The sequence below is a fragment of the Anomalospiza imberbis genome, chromosome 4 (assembly GCF_031753505.1).
Source record: "Anomalospiza imberbis isolate Cuckoo-Finch-1a 21T00152 chromosome 4, ASM3175350v1, whole genome shotgun sequence".
NCBI lineage: Eukaryota > Metazoa > Chordata > Aves > Passeriformes > Viduidae > Anomalospiza > Anomalospiza imberbis.
Genome location: NC_089684.1, coordinates 3674910 through 3689562, shown reverse-complemented (window position 1 = coordinate 3689562; position 14653 = coordinate 3674910). Strand labels below are relative to the sequence as shown.

The 14653-nt window shown below is 38.8% G+C and overlaps 2 protein-coding genes across 23 annotated transcripts in view; one reads left to right on the top strand and one right to left on the bottom strand.

Annotated features, from left to right (window-relative positions):
* The first annotated feature begins 126 nt into the window (after positions 1-126).
* On the top strand, positions 127-7640 carry LOC137472122 (general transcription factor IIE subunit 1-like). Its single transcript, XM_068186863.1, has 5 exons — positions 127-282; positions 3817-4295; positions 5576-5777; positions 6304-6530; positions 6923-7640. Exons 2-5 carry the CDS (start codon positions 3848-3850, stop codon positions 7315-7317), a joined length of 1272 nt encoding a protein of 423 aa, XP_068042964.1. The 5' UTR covers positions 127-282; positions 3817-3847; the 3' UTR covers positions 7318-7640.
* A 1794-nt stretch (positions 7641-9434) lies between these two features.
* The window catches only part of PCM1 (pericentriolar material 1), a 41301-nt gene continuing 36082 nt past the window's right edge, over positions 9435-14653 (bottom strand). For 19 of the 22 annotated variants that reach the window (XM_068186848.1, XM_068186853.1, XM_068186854.1 and 16 more), the window contains one exon: positions 12586-13761. In XM_068186848.1, coding sequence (XP_068042949.1) covers positions 13666-13761 — 96 coding nt within the window. In that variant the 3' untranslated portion in view covers positions 12586-13665. Of the gene's footprint in view, positions 10644-11942; positions 12067-12178; positions 12272-12484; positions 13762-14653 lie in introns of those variants that run through there. The other 3 variants (XM_068186861.1, XM_068186862.1, XM_068186860.1) reach the window with 2 other exon arrangements.

Here is a 14653-nt window from a genome sequence, read left to right as displayed (position 1 = left end):
GTCACATTTTCAGTCCTTGCCTGTTGTAGGTGGATTTCATGGAGCAATAAGATTTATAGCTTCATCATGACACAACAGCTATAAGGCTGAACTCATTCAGTTGCTAATGAAATGTGATTTGGAGACTCTTGCACCAGCTGGGTGATGATTAGGGCTTATCACAGATAGGTCTAGGAAAAGGCTGGGAAGTACTTAAGCTTGTTTTGCAGTTGCTTTGAGCTCTTAGGAAAGGAGCAATTTCTCTACAACATCAGCCTGAAATTTTCTGCCTGTACAAGAGAGGTAATTATAAGGTTTTTAACTGATTTGCAAGTGATAGGGTTATATGAAGTCTGGCAAAATCCTATCAAATCTTTCTGGTTTAGTGCCTTTTAAATTGTGAGATGGGTACTTTGTCTTCTCAGACAGCTCAAAAAAATGCTAATTAAGCAACTGGCTTCAGAGAAACCTTGCAAAACTTGCTCTATATGATGCCTCTTGACTTGAAATTCTGCTTTTAATAGTTGCCTGCTGGCACAACAAGCAACTCTGTGTAGGTTTCCCACAGCGAAAAGGGGATCCTAAATGTAGTTTCTGATTATGGGAATGGCTCCATATAAACTATAAGCAGCAGGGCTACTCAAACATCTAAGGTATTGAATAATTTTTAAAATAAATGTGTTATGAAGATAGTTCCTACCCTCATAAAAATAAATACTTTAAAAGCAGAGGAAGTTCAAAGTTAAACTCTGACTTCTAGTAGAATATCTTGTATACATGCTATCAGCGGGGGGAAAAAAGGGAGGGAAAAATCTACATCCTTAACACAGACTGTAGCTCAGCTGCAGAGCAGAATTCTGTTTAAAGCCCTTCTTGCTTCAGAGGGCTACACACTTCCTACTCTTTTCCTTGGTAAGGGTGGTCTCCAGCTCCTCTCAAAAGAGAATTGCTGCCTGTTAACTGAAAACTATGCGATAACTTTTTAAAATCAGTAGTTTTCAAGAACTGTGAGATTTCAAATTGGGTGATTAAGTGACTGAGAGGTTTTTCAGGGTGGATAGGAGAAATAAAACGTCAAATATAGCAGAGCACAGTAGAAAAAGCTTTCCCCTGTTTTTATTTTAAGTAACTTTATTATAAAATACATCCAGATTCGATTCTTTTGTAGCCTAAAGGAAGATTTCTTGAGGGGGTTGTTTTTCCCATGAATGTCTCTTACTCAGGTCAAATTCAGTCATTTTTAAAAAAGAAAGGCATTTCCTTTTGTATTGAACCAAAGCCTTGCATATTTAAAGTTCCCCTGCAAGTGGACAGTGGGTTCTATGGATTTGTTTTTGAAAAAAGCTGGTCACTTGTATCCCAGAATATGTTCATGGTATTTAAATTTTGTGTTTAGGTATGGCAGGGGGAAGGTTAGGCTCTGTTGTATGAGTGTGGTGGGGTTTTCTGGAGTTTGTGGGGTTTCTGTGTGTTTGATTGATTGGGGCTTTTTTCTATGACTATTTTACATGGTTTTAAGACTGTACCTGACAAGCTTTCAGCATCAAAGTGCTCAGAAACACTTCAGAGTAGTGCTTGCTTTAGAGATGCAAGTACACGAGTGCCAGTCTGAGCTAAGGAGTCATGTAGAGAACTGATAGGTCAGCAAACCTCCTGCTTACAGTTCAGGTCCTACTTCTTCCCTAATGATGTTACCTACTTATCCCACTCCCTTTGAAATCATTTTATTCTGTATTTGACTTAGGGTAAGAAAAAAGAGTTATGAAAGCTGTATCTAATGCAAGTCCTTTAAGTGCCAGCATTCTGCTGACATATTAGCCAAGAACCAGATGAAGAAAGAGTTTTGTTCTTTTGTTTAATACTGCCACAATCCAGCTGGAGGTCATATGACACAAAGCCACACAGAGGGCACCCCAGCCCTTTCTGAGATGTATCCCAGACCAATGCATGTGAGCAGTTACACTCCCTATACAAATGCTGCCCTTTGTGCTCCTCAGCAGGGCTGCTCTGGGTTACAGAATTCCAAGGTGGCTGCTTTCCTTTGGGCCTGTGCTGGAGGCTCCAGTGCCTCCATTCTGTGGACTCTGCCCAGTGTGGAAGGACAAGGCTCAGTGCTTTCCAGAGTGCTTCCCTGAGGAAACTCAAAGCCATGCTACTCTTCTCTAAAACTGGCTGAGGACATTGTCTATCCTTTCCTTACTGCTAACTGTAAAGCAAGCACAGAAAAAATGTTCAAAATTAGGCCAGGAAGAGAAGCATAAGTTTGCATATTTTTCTGTGGGTTAAATTTGTTAAGCCCATTTTGAGGATGAGGGCAAAGGAGAAGTGAAATAGTAACATAAAAATAATAACAATAAAAAGAACAACTATTAAAAAGTGCTTATTCATGAAGGCTTTTGTCAAAGAGCACAGAAATGCTGCTCTTAGTCTGAGAAAGATTGTCAAGGAACAGACTGACTTTGCCAAAGCTTCTCTCCTTACTGTTGTTAACTCTAACTCTCTTAGCACAGAAGAATTTAGGTTAGGAGGAGGATCTGGAGGCCATCTGGTCTCTTTCTCATGGGAATATTACTCTCAAAGCCAAGTCAGTCTGCTCCAGGTCTTGTCCTGTTGAAGTACAGAGATTCAACCTCTTTCCTGGACAGCCCATTCCAGTGTTCCCTCACTTTTCCTGTAGGAAACTTGGGTCATTGCCTTCAGGGTTTCCAGACTCAGACCAGCAGGTTTCCATTGCCTTTGTTTTCCATAAGATGCACCCTGTGAAGTGCAAATTTAATTATGGCCTAAGTACTAGGCTAGTGCAAGTGGTTGTTTGTTTAACTAGGATTTCTAATAAAGGTTCCCTGGAAGCTCTGATAGCAATATACAGTTACCTGGGCTGGAGCTTTACCAGCCACTGCAGTGGATGCCAGGGCTGGATGTAGTGTGCCATAACATGCCATCCTGTACCCTCCCAGCTCCTGACCCAGTGGCTACACCAGCACTCTGGTTGTGCATTGCATGGCTCACTGCAGAACCATCTGGCTAGAGGCAGTGGTGTCAAATATTACTGTAGGATTTTAACATGCCTCAGAGAAGGGAATTAGCATGTAGCTTTGTTGAAATACATTCTATTTTTTTTTTTCTTCTCTCTCCTTGCAAATAAGAAACTGTTAGGACAGTTGGACTGATTAAAATTAGTTACATTCTCATTAATGAGATTAGGAATATGGCCACAAGTCCTACTTGTAGATGAGAAGAGCACAAAGGGATAAAATGTGCTACCCCAAATACCCTGTGCTGAGGGCCAGATAATTTGCAGCATCCTGTGCCCCAGCTTTGCAAAATATGTCTGATCACAGCAGGCAGCAGAAATACCACAAAGAGTGTGTGAACAGGTGTTCAAATGCCTCTTGTGGCTTTGCCACCGAGCCAGATACAGTTTCAACTAAGATTTCTTGTCCTGAGCTTTATTTTTGAAGGCTTTACTTTTACTTCTGCTCTTACCTGGCTGGCTGTGAATGCAAACAGGCAGACCTAGACGTGCAAGTTAAATGTGCTGTCTTCTGGGAGGATGATGAACTTTCTTTAACACACTTTCCTAGGTATCTTCTCTTTACACATTTTTTACACAAAAGGCTATCAATATTTCAGGGGTAACCAGTGTACCTCAAGATTCTATAATTTCTGATACCTCTTAATAGCTTTCCCATCCCCAATGCAGGTTAAGGATCTTACATTCCTCTATTCAGTGGAGACTCTTGCAGAAGTGCAGCACAGCAAATGACATGTTTTACATCTGCCTGTGAGCGCTAAGAAGCATTTGCTGCAGCTCACCTCCTTCTCTTTGTTACATAGCACTTCTCCACTGACAGTGGTTCAGCTCCTGATGGAGGAGCAAAACGTGCCCAGCGAGGTGCCGGCAGCCCTAAAGCGCCTGGCCAAATACATAGTGCGTGGTTTCTATGGTGTGGAGTGCTCCCTGGCCCTGGATGTGCTGATCCGCTACCCCTGTGTGAAAGAGGAGGACTTGTTACAGCTGCTCAAGTACGAGCGTAAGCAACTGCGCGCTGCCCTCAACGCGCTCAAGGCGGACAAGCTGGTGAAGCTGCGGATGCGAGTTGAAACGGGGCCTAATGGGAAGAGCACGAGGCACAATTATTACTACATCAATTATAAGGTGCTGGTGGATGTGGTAAAATACAAACTGGATCATGTGCGCCGGAAAATAGAAGCAGATGAGCGGGATTCAACGACCAGATCCTCTTTTAAATGTCCGTCTTGCTCTAGCACGTACACAGACCTTGAAGTCAATCAGCTCTTTGATGCATTTACAGGTGCGTTACCTATATTGCTTATTTGCTGTTATCTTAAAGACTAACCCTAATAGCACAAAATTGTTTCCTAAGTGAACTTTGCAATAAAAGCATTGTTAGAATGTTAGCATATTTGCTAGAACATGCTTCTTGTTTGCTGGTGGACAAGGGTCTGGAACAGGGGATGCTGGGAGGTGAGGGTAAGAGAAGTGCTGCCTCTGTAGAACATGCTAAACATAAGGAAAATTCATCTTGAATGTACAAGCTGGGGCTGAGAATCAGATTCCAGGCCTCAGCTTTGCTTTGAACCTGGTTGAGTAATCTTAACTCATCCAAGTCTTGTGACTCTCACTTCCTCATATGGAAATATGAACACAGTACTGTCTTTACTCTGCTTTGAATCTCTTGGTTAATCCATTTGTGTGGCCAGTCCTGCTGACAGACAAGTTGGACAAGATGGGTAAAACAATTTGCAGTCACCTACTGTACTAAGCATCTTGCAGTTCAGTGGCACCACAGCAGAGCAGTTCTGTCACTCCTGGGCTGGGAAGTTCAAGCTCCTCACGGGTCAACACAACACATCCATAGCAGAAGTAGCGTCAGAGCTTGTGGATTTTTCTTCTCTAAAACCAAAATAACTGAAAAGTATTGTTTCAAAATGAGTGAAAATGGCATCATAGTGCAATACGTTACTCAGAGCACAGCTGACATCTGGGTCATGGGATCTGCAAAGGATGCCAGAACCAGGCAGAATGAGCTTTATATATGACTAACCTGAAATGCCAATAGTGAAATTTGTGTTCTGCCACTTAGCAAAATCATCCATTTCTTCTAAATAGAGGGACTCTGTCGAGTTACTAAAATGCAAACATTGAAGCTGGTGATATATTTTTACAGAATAAGCTTGAAGTTTTGTCTGTTTTCCTGAATAAATATGGGGTTTTAGCATTTGCCTTGACTCTGAATCTGGAACAATTAAAATCAGATGCTACTTATGCTTGAAAATGTCTTCTGTTACATTAGGAACTGAGAAGATGAGACTGGAGAAGAAAATAAGCTAGACAGACATATACTATCATTAGTTTAAATTTCTCTTCTGAGACATTTCTCACGTGCATAACAAGTGTATAATCCAATCTGTCTCACGTTTGCCTGTAGAATTGAGTTCCCCTAGTTAATGTGAACAAATGGATAAAGTCAGAGTCTGGGTAAATATCCAGGCTGCAGGCTGCTTAACAACATCCTACTGATCTTTTTGCATTCTGTGAACATGACAATTCCCGCTTTGGAAAACCTTGCAGAGACTTTTCGCTGCACTTACTGCAACACTGAAGTAGAGGAAGATGGCTCAGCGTTTCCAAAGCACGACGCTCGAACGTTGCTGGCCAAGTTCAACGAGCAGATCGAGCCTGTCTTTGTGCTGCTGCGTGAGACCGAAGATATTGTGCTGCCCTATGACTTGCTGGAGCCTCAGCCAACAGAAATACCAGAATTATCAGAAAGGTATGAACATCACACTAGAAATTCTGATCAATACAAATTCCCCCAACAACTTAACAGTTGTAAAATCTTTGAAATACTGAACTTGCAGCCTATGTACTCTGTTCTGCTTTGTTCAGTACAGTCAGCTGTTTATAATGAAGAAGTCTGTAATATCTAAGGCATCCTAAATTATTGCTATACCTTTTTAATTTTTGGATACATTTTTAAAGTAATTTATTTCCCGGATTATTCCTTCAGCTAATGTTCATAGCCCTTTCTGTATGAAAGTAATATTTGTCTATCAGTGTGATTCATCCAGAGATGCACTACTGAAGAAACCTTGCAAAAATCAATGGTTCAGAACCACTTGCCTCTGAGAGGTAAAAGGCAATGTAAATTATTAGAGCACTTGTTAAAGCTAATCTGCTGACAAAACATGGTTTTGGGGTTTGTTTGTTTGTGATCGTTGTTCAGGTTTTTTTTTTAATGGGAATTGGGGGGGTTCTTGCCTGAATTCTACCTCTTCAAAATGTGTCACCTCATTCAGCTTTGATCCAAAGTTGGGCTCAAGTGTGCTGGAATCCTGCAGCCGCCCTGAAAAATGGGCACACACAAGTTCTGCTTTTGGCTTCACATACACCCAAAACTTAACTATTGATGTCCAAGACTCAAAGCATGAGAAGAAAAGAAGAGAAAAAGCAACTGAAAAGCAACCTATCTGGTTGTCACAAAGCACTGTGGAAGGAGCAGCAACAGCTACCAACAACAGTGTTGGTAAGTTTAGTGAATTCATAAATTAATTCCGCAGCCTTAGTGCAGTTAAGTACAGCTTTCCCACTGAAAATGTAGTGAGCTTGGTTTAGAAAATCATCTTTCAATTCTGTGTTAGTGGTAATCAGACCTTGGTTTCCAAAATCTAGTTTTAAGACTGATTGAGGTTATATTCCTAAAGCCAGAGGTCAAGTGTGTCCTAAAACTTCTGGCTTTAGCCATGCAGTAATTTTAGTGGTAATTTTTACAGTGGAAAGCTCTCAGAAATGTCTGTATTTTCAAGACAATTCTAGTGTGGGTAAAAAAGATCCAGAATAGAAAAAATATCATCTATGTAGGATGCCTGTGGTAACTGTAAATGATTGATCCCTCTAACACTTAGTGTTGTGTATTAGGAGTAAATGCTTCTGAAGAAACTGAAGAAAATGTTAAAGAAACTGTCATGGATAATGAAATCATCAAGACTCTTCTGATCCATGAATCCAAGTCATCATCTAGCACAGATCAAGCTCCTGTTGTCAAAAGCAAACTACATGGATCCCACAATGATAGCAGTGAGTTTGAAGAGGATGCCAAGCACTCAAGAGGAGCAGGAGTGAAAGTAATAGGCAGCAACTTTGAAGAAGAGGAGGAACAGGAAACTCTGGGTCCTATTTTAATGGTAGCTGGCCAGCCCTGCTCATATGGCCAAGTTAGTGAAAACCCAGAGCTTGTGTCTCTCATGACAAATGAAGAGAGAGATGCTTATATAAAAATAGGACAAGAAATATACCAGTCTGTCTTTGAGTAACTACTACTGTAGGAATAGCCAACCTCATATAGAATGGATGAAGGCTTCTGACTAACGTTCTTCAAAGTTTACCACTGAAGGGTTTGGGTTTGGTTTGAACTTGCTCTTAAACAAGATGGTAATCCTGTAGTAGGTAACTACAGTTCAAATATTATCATTGCAGCCACAGCAAGTGTTGTTTGTTGTTGTAATGCTTAGACTTTGTGGATGATATAATTAGTTTTGGAGCATGAGTCATTTCAGGATACATTTGAATCTGATTAAAATAACATTTGAAAAGCAGTGATGCAATCTATAATAAGAAATAAATTATTCCACCTCTCTCACAGAAGTAACAGTTACTTCCAGTAGTGAAAATGAGTCCAAATCCAGTATGACTTGGTTTCATTCCATACACATTCATTCCATATACTTGTTTGTTAGGTCACTCACTGTATAATAGTAAAGGACAGGTGTCCCATGGCAACCTCCTTGTAAGGGAAGAGCTATTACTAAATTGCATTAGCAATACACGAGAAGCAACTCTGGCCTCTGAACTTCCATCCTAAGAATAATTTTTCCAATTCTTCGTACTCAGGGCACTACAGAACTGTCTTGAGTGGTAAACTGTGCAAGGGGCACTGGACAGAAAACATTTCATTTTGATCCAGATCAGTAAGGCAGCAAGCAATGAATCAGTCACAAAACCCTGCTTCTCCCATCTCACTCCCGTAGTCCCCAGTGTTCTTTTTTAAGCAAGAAACAAGTTGTGCTTGAAATGAACTACATGGATAGAAGATACGGTGTATTAGGCATAAGTGAGAGTTTAACTTAATCAGCAGTTCTACTACTTGAGCAAGGGATAACAAAAATAGACTAGAAGGGCACAAAGCATAATACAAGAAGTTCCCTCTGAATGTTAGGAAACACTTCACTGTAAGGGTGACAAAAACTGGCACAGGTTGCCCAGAGGGGTGGTAGACTCTGAGGTATCTTCAGAGTCTTCTCTCTGAAGATGCTCAAAAGCCACCTGGGCAAACAGCTCTGAGTGGCCCTGCTGGCACAAGATGACCTTGAGAGGTTCCTGCTGACCAGTCCATGATGAAACAGTACAGAGAAGGTATGATCAAAGAAATACCATTTCAATGCATTTCTCATGTACCCACATCACTGGTTCTAACAGGTAATTTTCTGTTCAGTAGCTGGTGTGGGGCTGCTTTGAATCTGTGCTGAAAGCAAGTGTTGATACCACAGAGCTGTTTTCCTTATTGCTGAGCAGCACTTGCACAGAGTCCAGACTTTCCTGCTAAACACCCTGTGCCCCTAGAGAGAAGGCTGGGGATGCACAGTTAGGAGGGGACACAGCCAGGACAGCTACCCGACACTGACCAAAGGACTATTCCACACCACAGGGCATTATGCTCAGCATACAGAGCTCAAAGGAGGAACAGGTAACAGTTGGAGTAATGGCATTTGTCTTCCCAACTCCTTGTTATGCATCATGGAGCCCTGTTTTCCTGGAGGTGGCTTAACACCTGCTTGCCATTTGGCTTTGCTTGCACATGTAGCTTTTGCTTTACCTATTAATCTTTCTTTCAACTATGAATTATTTTGTTTTCACTCTTCCACTTCTCTCTCTGAGCCCACTGGTTGGGGAGTAAGCAACAAGCTCGGTGCTCAGTTGCTGGCTGGGGTTAAACCCATCATTCCAGCGCAAGAATTCAGGAATTAAGTGTCTGGCTCTTTCTTAAGCTTAGATTTTAATGATTTGACATATAAACTAGCCTTATTTCTAAGCTGCACACAATCTCACTTTACTTTATAAAAAATGTCCTCTTTTCGGTCTGAGTGATTCTTGGGCTAAATGAGTAATTAGAAGTTTGATTAGAAGTTTCAGTTTCACAGGTTTGCCTTTGTCACAAGGTATTTTCTTGGTCCTCAAAATGGAAACGTTTTTTCTGCCTACACTAGTACCTGCAGTTTAAAGCCTGAAGAGTAACTAAACTATCTTCAAACCTTTTGCTAATGTACTTTCAACCTTGGACATGAGAGGCATGTGACCATAATCTGCCAATTCAAAATTCATTTACAAAACCTAGAGACACTCCAAACAAACTAGAAAAAAAAAATCACAAAAGAATTACAATCTCATTTTATTTAAACTTCAAGCATATTTAGGCTTCACCAATCACTATACTGTCTGCCACAGTATACAGCCATATTATCATACTAGCCTCAAAAGCAACACAATCCTGAATTAAAGATAACCAGTGCTTTTTAACTACTTTCAGAAAAGCCTCATGTTTAAGGTAAATAGGATCTTTATAATGCAGCAGATCTGCTGAATAAAGCTTCTTCCAGCTCAGTTTTATAACTTAGTGTTTTAGTAACTCTGATCTGAAAAACTGAACAAAGTTTTCTAATCTTCTTTTCTGTAATTCTAATTCTACCTTCATCGTGAGACTCCAGGAGGTGCTGACTTCAACTGTTTTCTAAAAACATTAACTTTGTAATGAAATATAGGAAACTACAATTAAAGTCAAACACTTCAGAACAGATTCTCCAGACCTTCAATTGCAGCAATTTTACGTGTCAGCTACGAAAAGATATTAACATTTTCAGACAGGTTTAATCCTGTGAACATCAAAAGGATTCAGCAAATGCAAAAAAATACAGCTGGTTTCTGCAGTTAACTACAAACCCGGGGTATTCAACTTCACCTCAGATAAATGTGCTGACAGAAAGGAATTCCACAGGCCATGAACAGGAACTTTTTTGTTACAGATAAGCTATGCTCTAGGCTATAAAGACAACAGGTAGGTATGTACTGTGTCTATACCTTGTATTTTGCGAAGATGCAAGAAACTTGGAGAATTTCTTGTTCCAGGAAAATTAGTGGTGTTTCTTGTAAGAGAAGAACAAACTGCTACAAGCATGCCAATAAGTCAATTAACTTCTGGCAACAAAGTCAGCATACCAGTTTGTAAGCCAAAGAAAATTTTTCAGAAGAGGAAACTTACAGACAAGTCCAAACTTTATTTAAAACTACCATTTCGAACAGTTTTAAAATTACCAAACAAGTCACAATAAAAAATAAAAAATTAAGACAGAAAAAGAACTGTGCAGCAAAACTGAATAGAAGTGGATTCAGTTCCAGCTGTTTAAACTGCCATAGGCAGAAGATCACATACCTATCCTAAGAGGCAGTGTGTTAAAATTTTACATTTTTATACACTTCCAGAATTCTAGGAAATTAGTGCTGATCTTCCATATGCATTTGTAGACATAGCGTTTATAAATGCACACATCTTCAGGTAATTCTTATGCATTTTGAGCTCCAAAAGTATCTGTAAAATAAGAATAAAATCATTGTTTAAAATCTACAAGGTATCAAACAGCTCACGACCACATTTCAATTGCTATTTCATCCTCACAAGCACTTTGAGCCATGGCTTACTTAAACAGCTACAGCCATTGCCCCTAAACAGAGATTAAGAATGGCTAGGAATAGCTACAACTTTGGTGTGGCATGGCACTCTTGGTCAGACTCTTCCCACAGCAGCCCTGGGCATCAGTCTCTACCAAATGGGCACAACAGGCTTGTGCTGGCAGAGCTGGGACAAGCGGAATGCTGAACAGGCAGTGACCAAAATGGAAGGGAAGATGCACCTTTCCTCACACTTTGTTCTGAAAAAATCTGTGCTGCCACTGCAAATGCATTAAATAAAAAGCAGGTTCATCAGCTTATACTATTTGAGAAATTGGAAGGAGGCACACTAACAGAAAACTGCTACTATCAGAATACCCAGTTCATGCCCTTTATATATGCCATTACTGTACACTCCACTGGAGAATTACAAGTCGAACAATAAAATAGAAGTCTTTAATACTGTAATTCTGTCACAATATTATAGAAAAAACCCTATTTACTTCAAAATGTTTAAGTAAAACATCAGTTATTTGTACCCTTCCACGCTTAAGTATAAGCAATTTATCCCATGAGAGTATGACTTGATTTCTGACTGAAAAAAGTTTTTAAAAAACACACAGAAACCATTTTCTCTGACCTTCATTGTCAATAAGTTTTTGTATCTGCATAAAAAAATATTTGATGAAAGTGAAAAATTTTACTGCTATCATACACACTGGAACTTTTTTCTACCACATGATATACTTCACATGAAAAATAATTTATTTCCCCCTGAGGAGATATTTTACTATTCTGAAAAGTCTCTTGAATGTTTTTATCACAAAAGCACTGAGCAGTCTGTCAGGAAATTACACTGTTATTAAATCATATAAGAGCAATTATAATTTACAGTATTATTAAACCCAAGATTGTGAAACAAGAAACAAAAATACCGCTCCATTTGAATGAGTTTCAAAACCATTATGTTGTGACATGCACTTTAAGTATGTTAATTTTTATGACTTTATCAGCCACAGAATCTAAAAAAGTATACAGAAGTGAGATGGACAGCAAGATAAAATCTCTTCATATCAATACAACACTTTCAAATGCATGATAACAAAACCCAGTAATTTCACTGCACTACAGTAACTGCTTAGTTCAATCAGCAATATTTAAATTCTAGCATTCCAGAGTGGTTTTCCCAATATGTGTGCAGAATATAGAAAAAAATTACCAGGTTCTTTCAACGTTTGGGCATCTCCTACTAATTCTTGATCTTGAGCTCCACCTCCATCCAGTAATTCATCAGACAAACTCTTGGTTTGGGCCTCTGTTTCCATTTTCTTCATTATATCTGCCTTTGTAACAGAAAAAGCAAATCTGAAAATTCTGGATAATTCTTACCGCTGTCTGGGTAACATTTATGGTATGCACTTCCAAACAACAATCCCACAAATAATAGCAAAATACCTCTGAATACACAGCAAGTTTGAGGGGCAAGTCTTCAACTTTCACAAAGTCGTCTTCATCAGATTTTTGACTTACATTTCCAGAACCAGGTTCCTGTTAATAAAAATTGTGGTATTTAAGAAATGCCATATTGTTTTCTCTTCACTCCAAAACTATTAAAGTACATCAAAAAAACCCCGAAAAAAAACCAACGCGCATATCAAATTTGCAGATGGAAACAAAACAAGACTGCAAACCAGAAATACTACTGGAACAGAAAAAAGCTTATAATTTCTCTTGGACAGATCTTAACTGAAATATACACACATATTCGTTCACTAGCACAGGTGACTCCGTATCAGGGCTGCCAGCCATGGAGCTTTCAGAACTTGCAGCAGATTTGTTTTCTGCACACGTGGTATCCGGTGTTTGAGTTTCATTCACTGCCAAAGATGAGCTTGATCCTTCAGTTTTCACAGTGGCTGTCATTAAGGATTCTGGGGTATTGACTGTTAAAGCTGGTGTATTCTCCATGACACTGAGGTAATGATGCACAGCTGCAGCCACATCTTGTTCACCTAAAACCACAGAATTACATTTTAACTGGGAAGAGAGAGTAAAATATTCTGGACATACAAAAATTATTATTATTCTTTTAAATATTATGATCCAAAGTTAAAAATGAACAGCAAAAGTGAATTATAGTCTCTTGGACAACACAAAGCTGATTGAAGTAAAATATCAGTTATTTGTACCCTTGCACACTTAAGTATAAGCAATTTATCCCATGAGAGTATGTGACTTGATTTCTGACTGAAAAAAAGTTTTTAAAAAACCCACAAAAAACAACTTGCAGAACTAAGTGACCTACTATAAAATATTCATTCTAGTTATGAGGATATATAATACAGAACAGTAAATACCTTAATATTTTGCCACTCTAATATTGATTTTTAGTCTACAAAAAAAGGCCAAGAACAAAACTAGTGTTTGTAGAAAACCACAGGGAAGGTGGTAATAACAGTTACACTAGAAATAACATTCATACAACCCAGTAATGCTCCCTTCTTTTGATGGAAAATAATGTCTTTGCTCTTCTTCAGTTACAACATTACTCACAGAAAAAAACCCTTAAAATATGAATTTCAATGACTAGTAAAATGGTAGTAGCAGAAAAAACAAGGACAAGACAAATCTAAACATCAAAACACTCTAACACATATTAATTCCAATACAGTTGTGTGTCAAGAGCTGCAACAAACAGCTAAAATTCTTGCTCATGTCAAGCATCAAAACCACATCTACCTAAGTAAGATTATTCCATGTTTCCTCTTTAAAAAGTTTACTGTGTCAATATCAACACAGATACATCCAGGCAACTGATACAGTTCCATGAAAAAGACAGTCCAGTAAATCTGATCACCTATTTCTTAGTTACATGTATCACAGGCACTGTCCAAGACAACTGTCACCATATGCAAACCCATATGGAAGTGTTAGTCTCTCAGTTACCACATGCAGGGCTTACCTTTAACAGTAACAGGCTCTTGTTCCGATGACAAAATCTCACTGCTTTTTGCCTTACTCAATTCTTGGTTTGAAGTCTATCGGGAAAGGTAAAAATGAGTTAGAACAAAATTTTACTGATCATCTTCATAGCTTATTGGCTAATTTACTAACTAGAAACACACTGTACACTTGCTCCATGAATTTGTCTTTGCACTAGTTTGAAGTAAAGACTTGCTGTCTTTACTTCTACTACTATTTGCCAGCTAGTCAGCAACAGTTTACAAAACAATTAACACTGATAGGCATGTTTTATCTGAACATTTTCTTTTCACTGCAGTAGTTCCCAGGTAAACTCTTTGGTTCCACTTAAAAGATCTACTGTTTTACCCTTTAAAGTAAAAAGTTCCAGTTACATCCTTGCCTAATGTTAATACCCGTTGAGCAAACTGAAGTTCCAGTAGATTGTCAATCTTATTTAGTATGTAAAGAACAGACAGTTCTCCAAAACCAGGTCACACATATTAAAATTTTAACTAACAGTGAAATGACAATCATACCCAATAACATTTCACCATTGTTCCAGAAATAATTACCACAAAAGGGAAGAACGACAAACAAAAGACACGATAGAATACAAGAGTGAATTACTCCCAATTAGAACTTGGTCTCAGCAAACACAGAGAAAGAACTACTTAAAGGTTTAAAACTATGTTTTTTTTGAAAATTTAACTTCTCACTTGCAGCTTAACAATTTTTCCTCTCTCATAGCAGATGTAAAGGTTAGTTTTGTCTCTGTCCATCCATTCACTTTGGCATCAGCTGTAATAAACTCAGGTGAAGAATGCCACATTTTACAAGTAGCACCGACTGGCATGGTATAACTTATTGTATTATTCTTTTACTTTCAATAGTACAAAATGTACAAGAAGAAAAAATGAGGTACATATAAATATATACTGAAAAGCTGTACACTGGCACAGGTTTGCT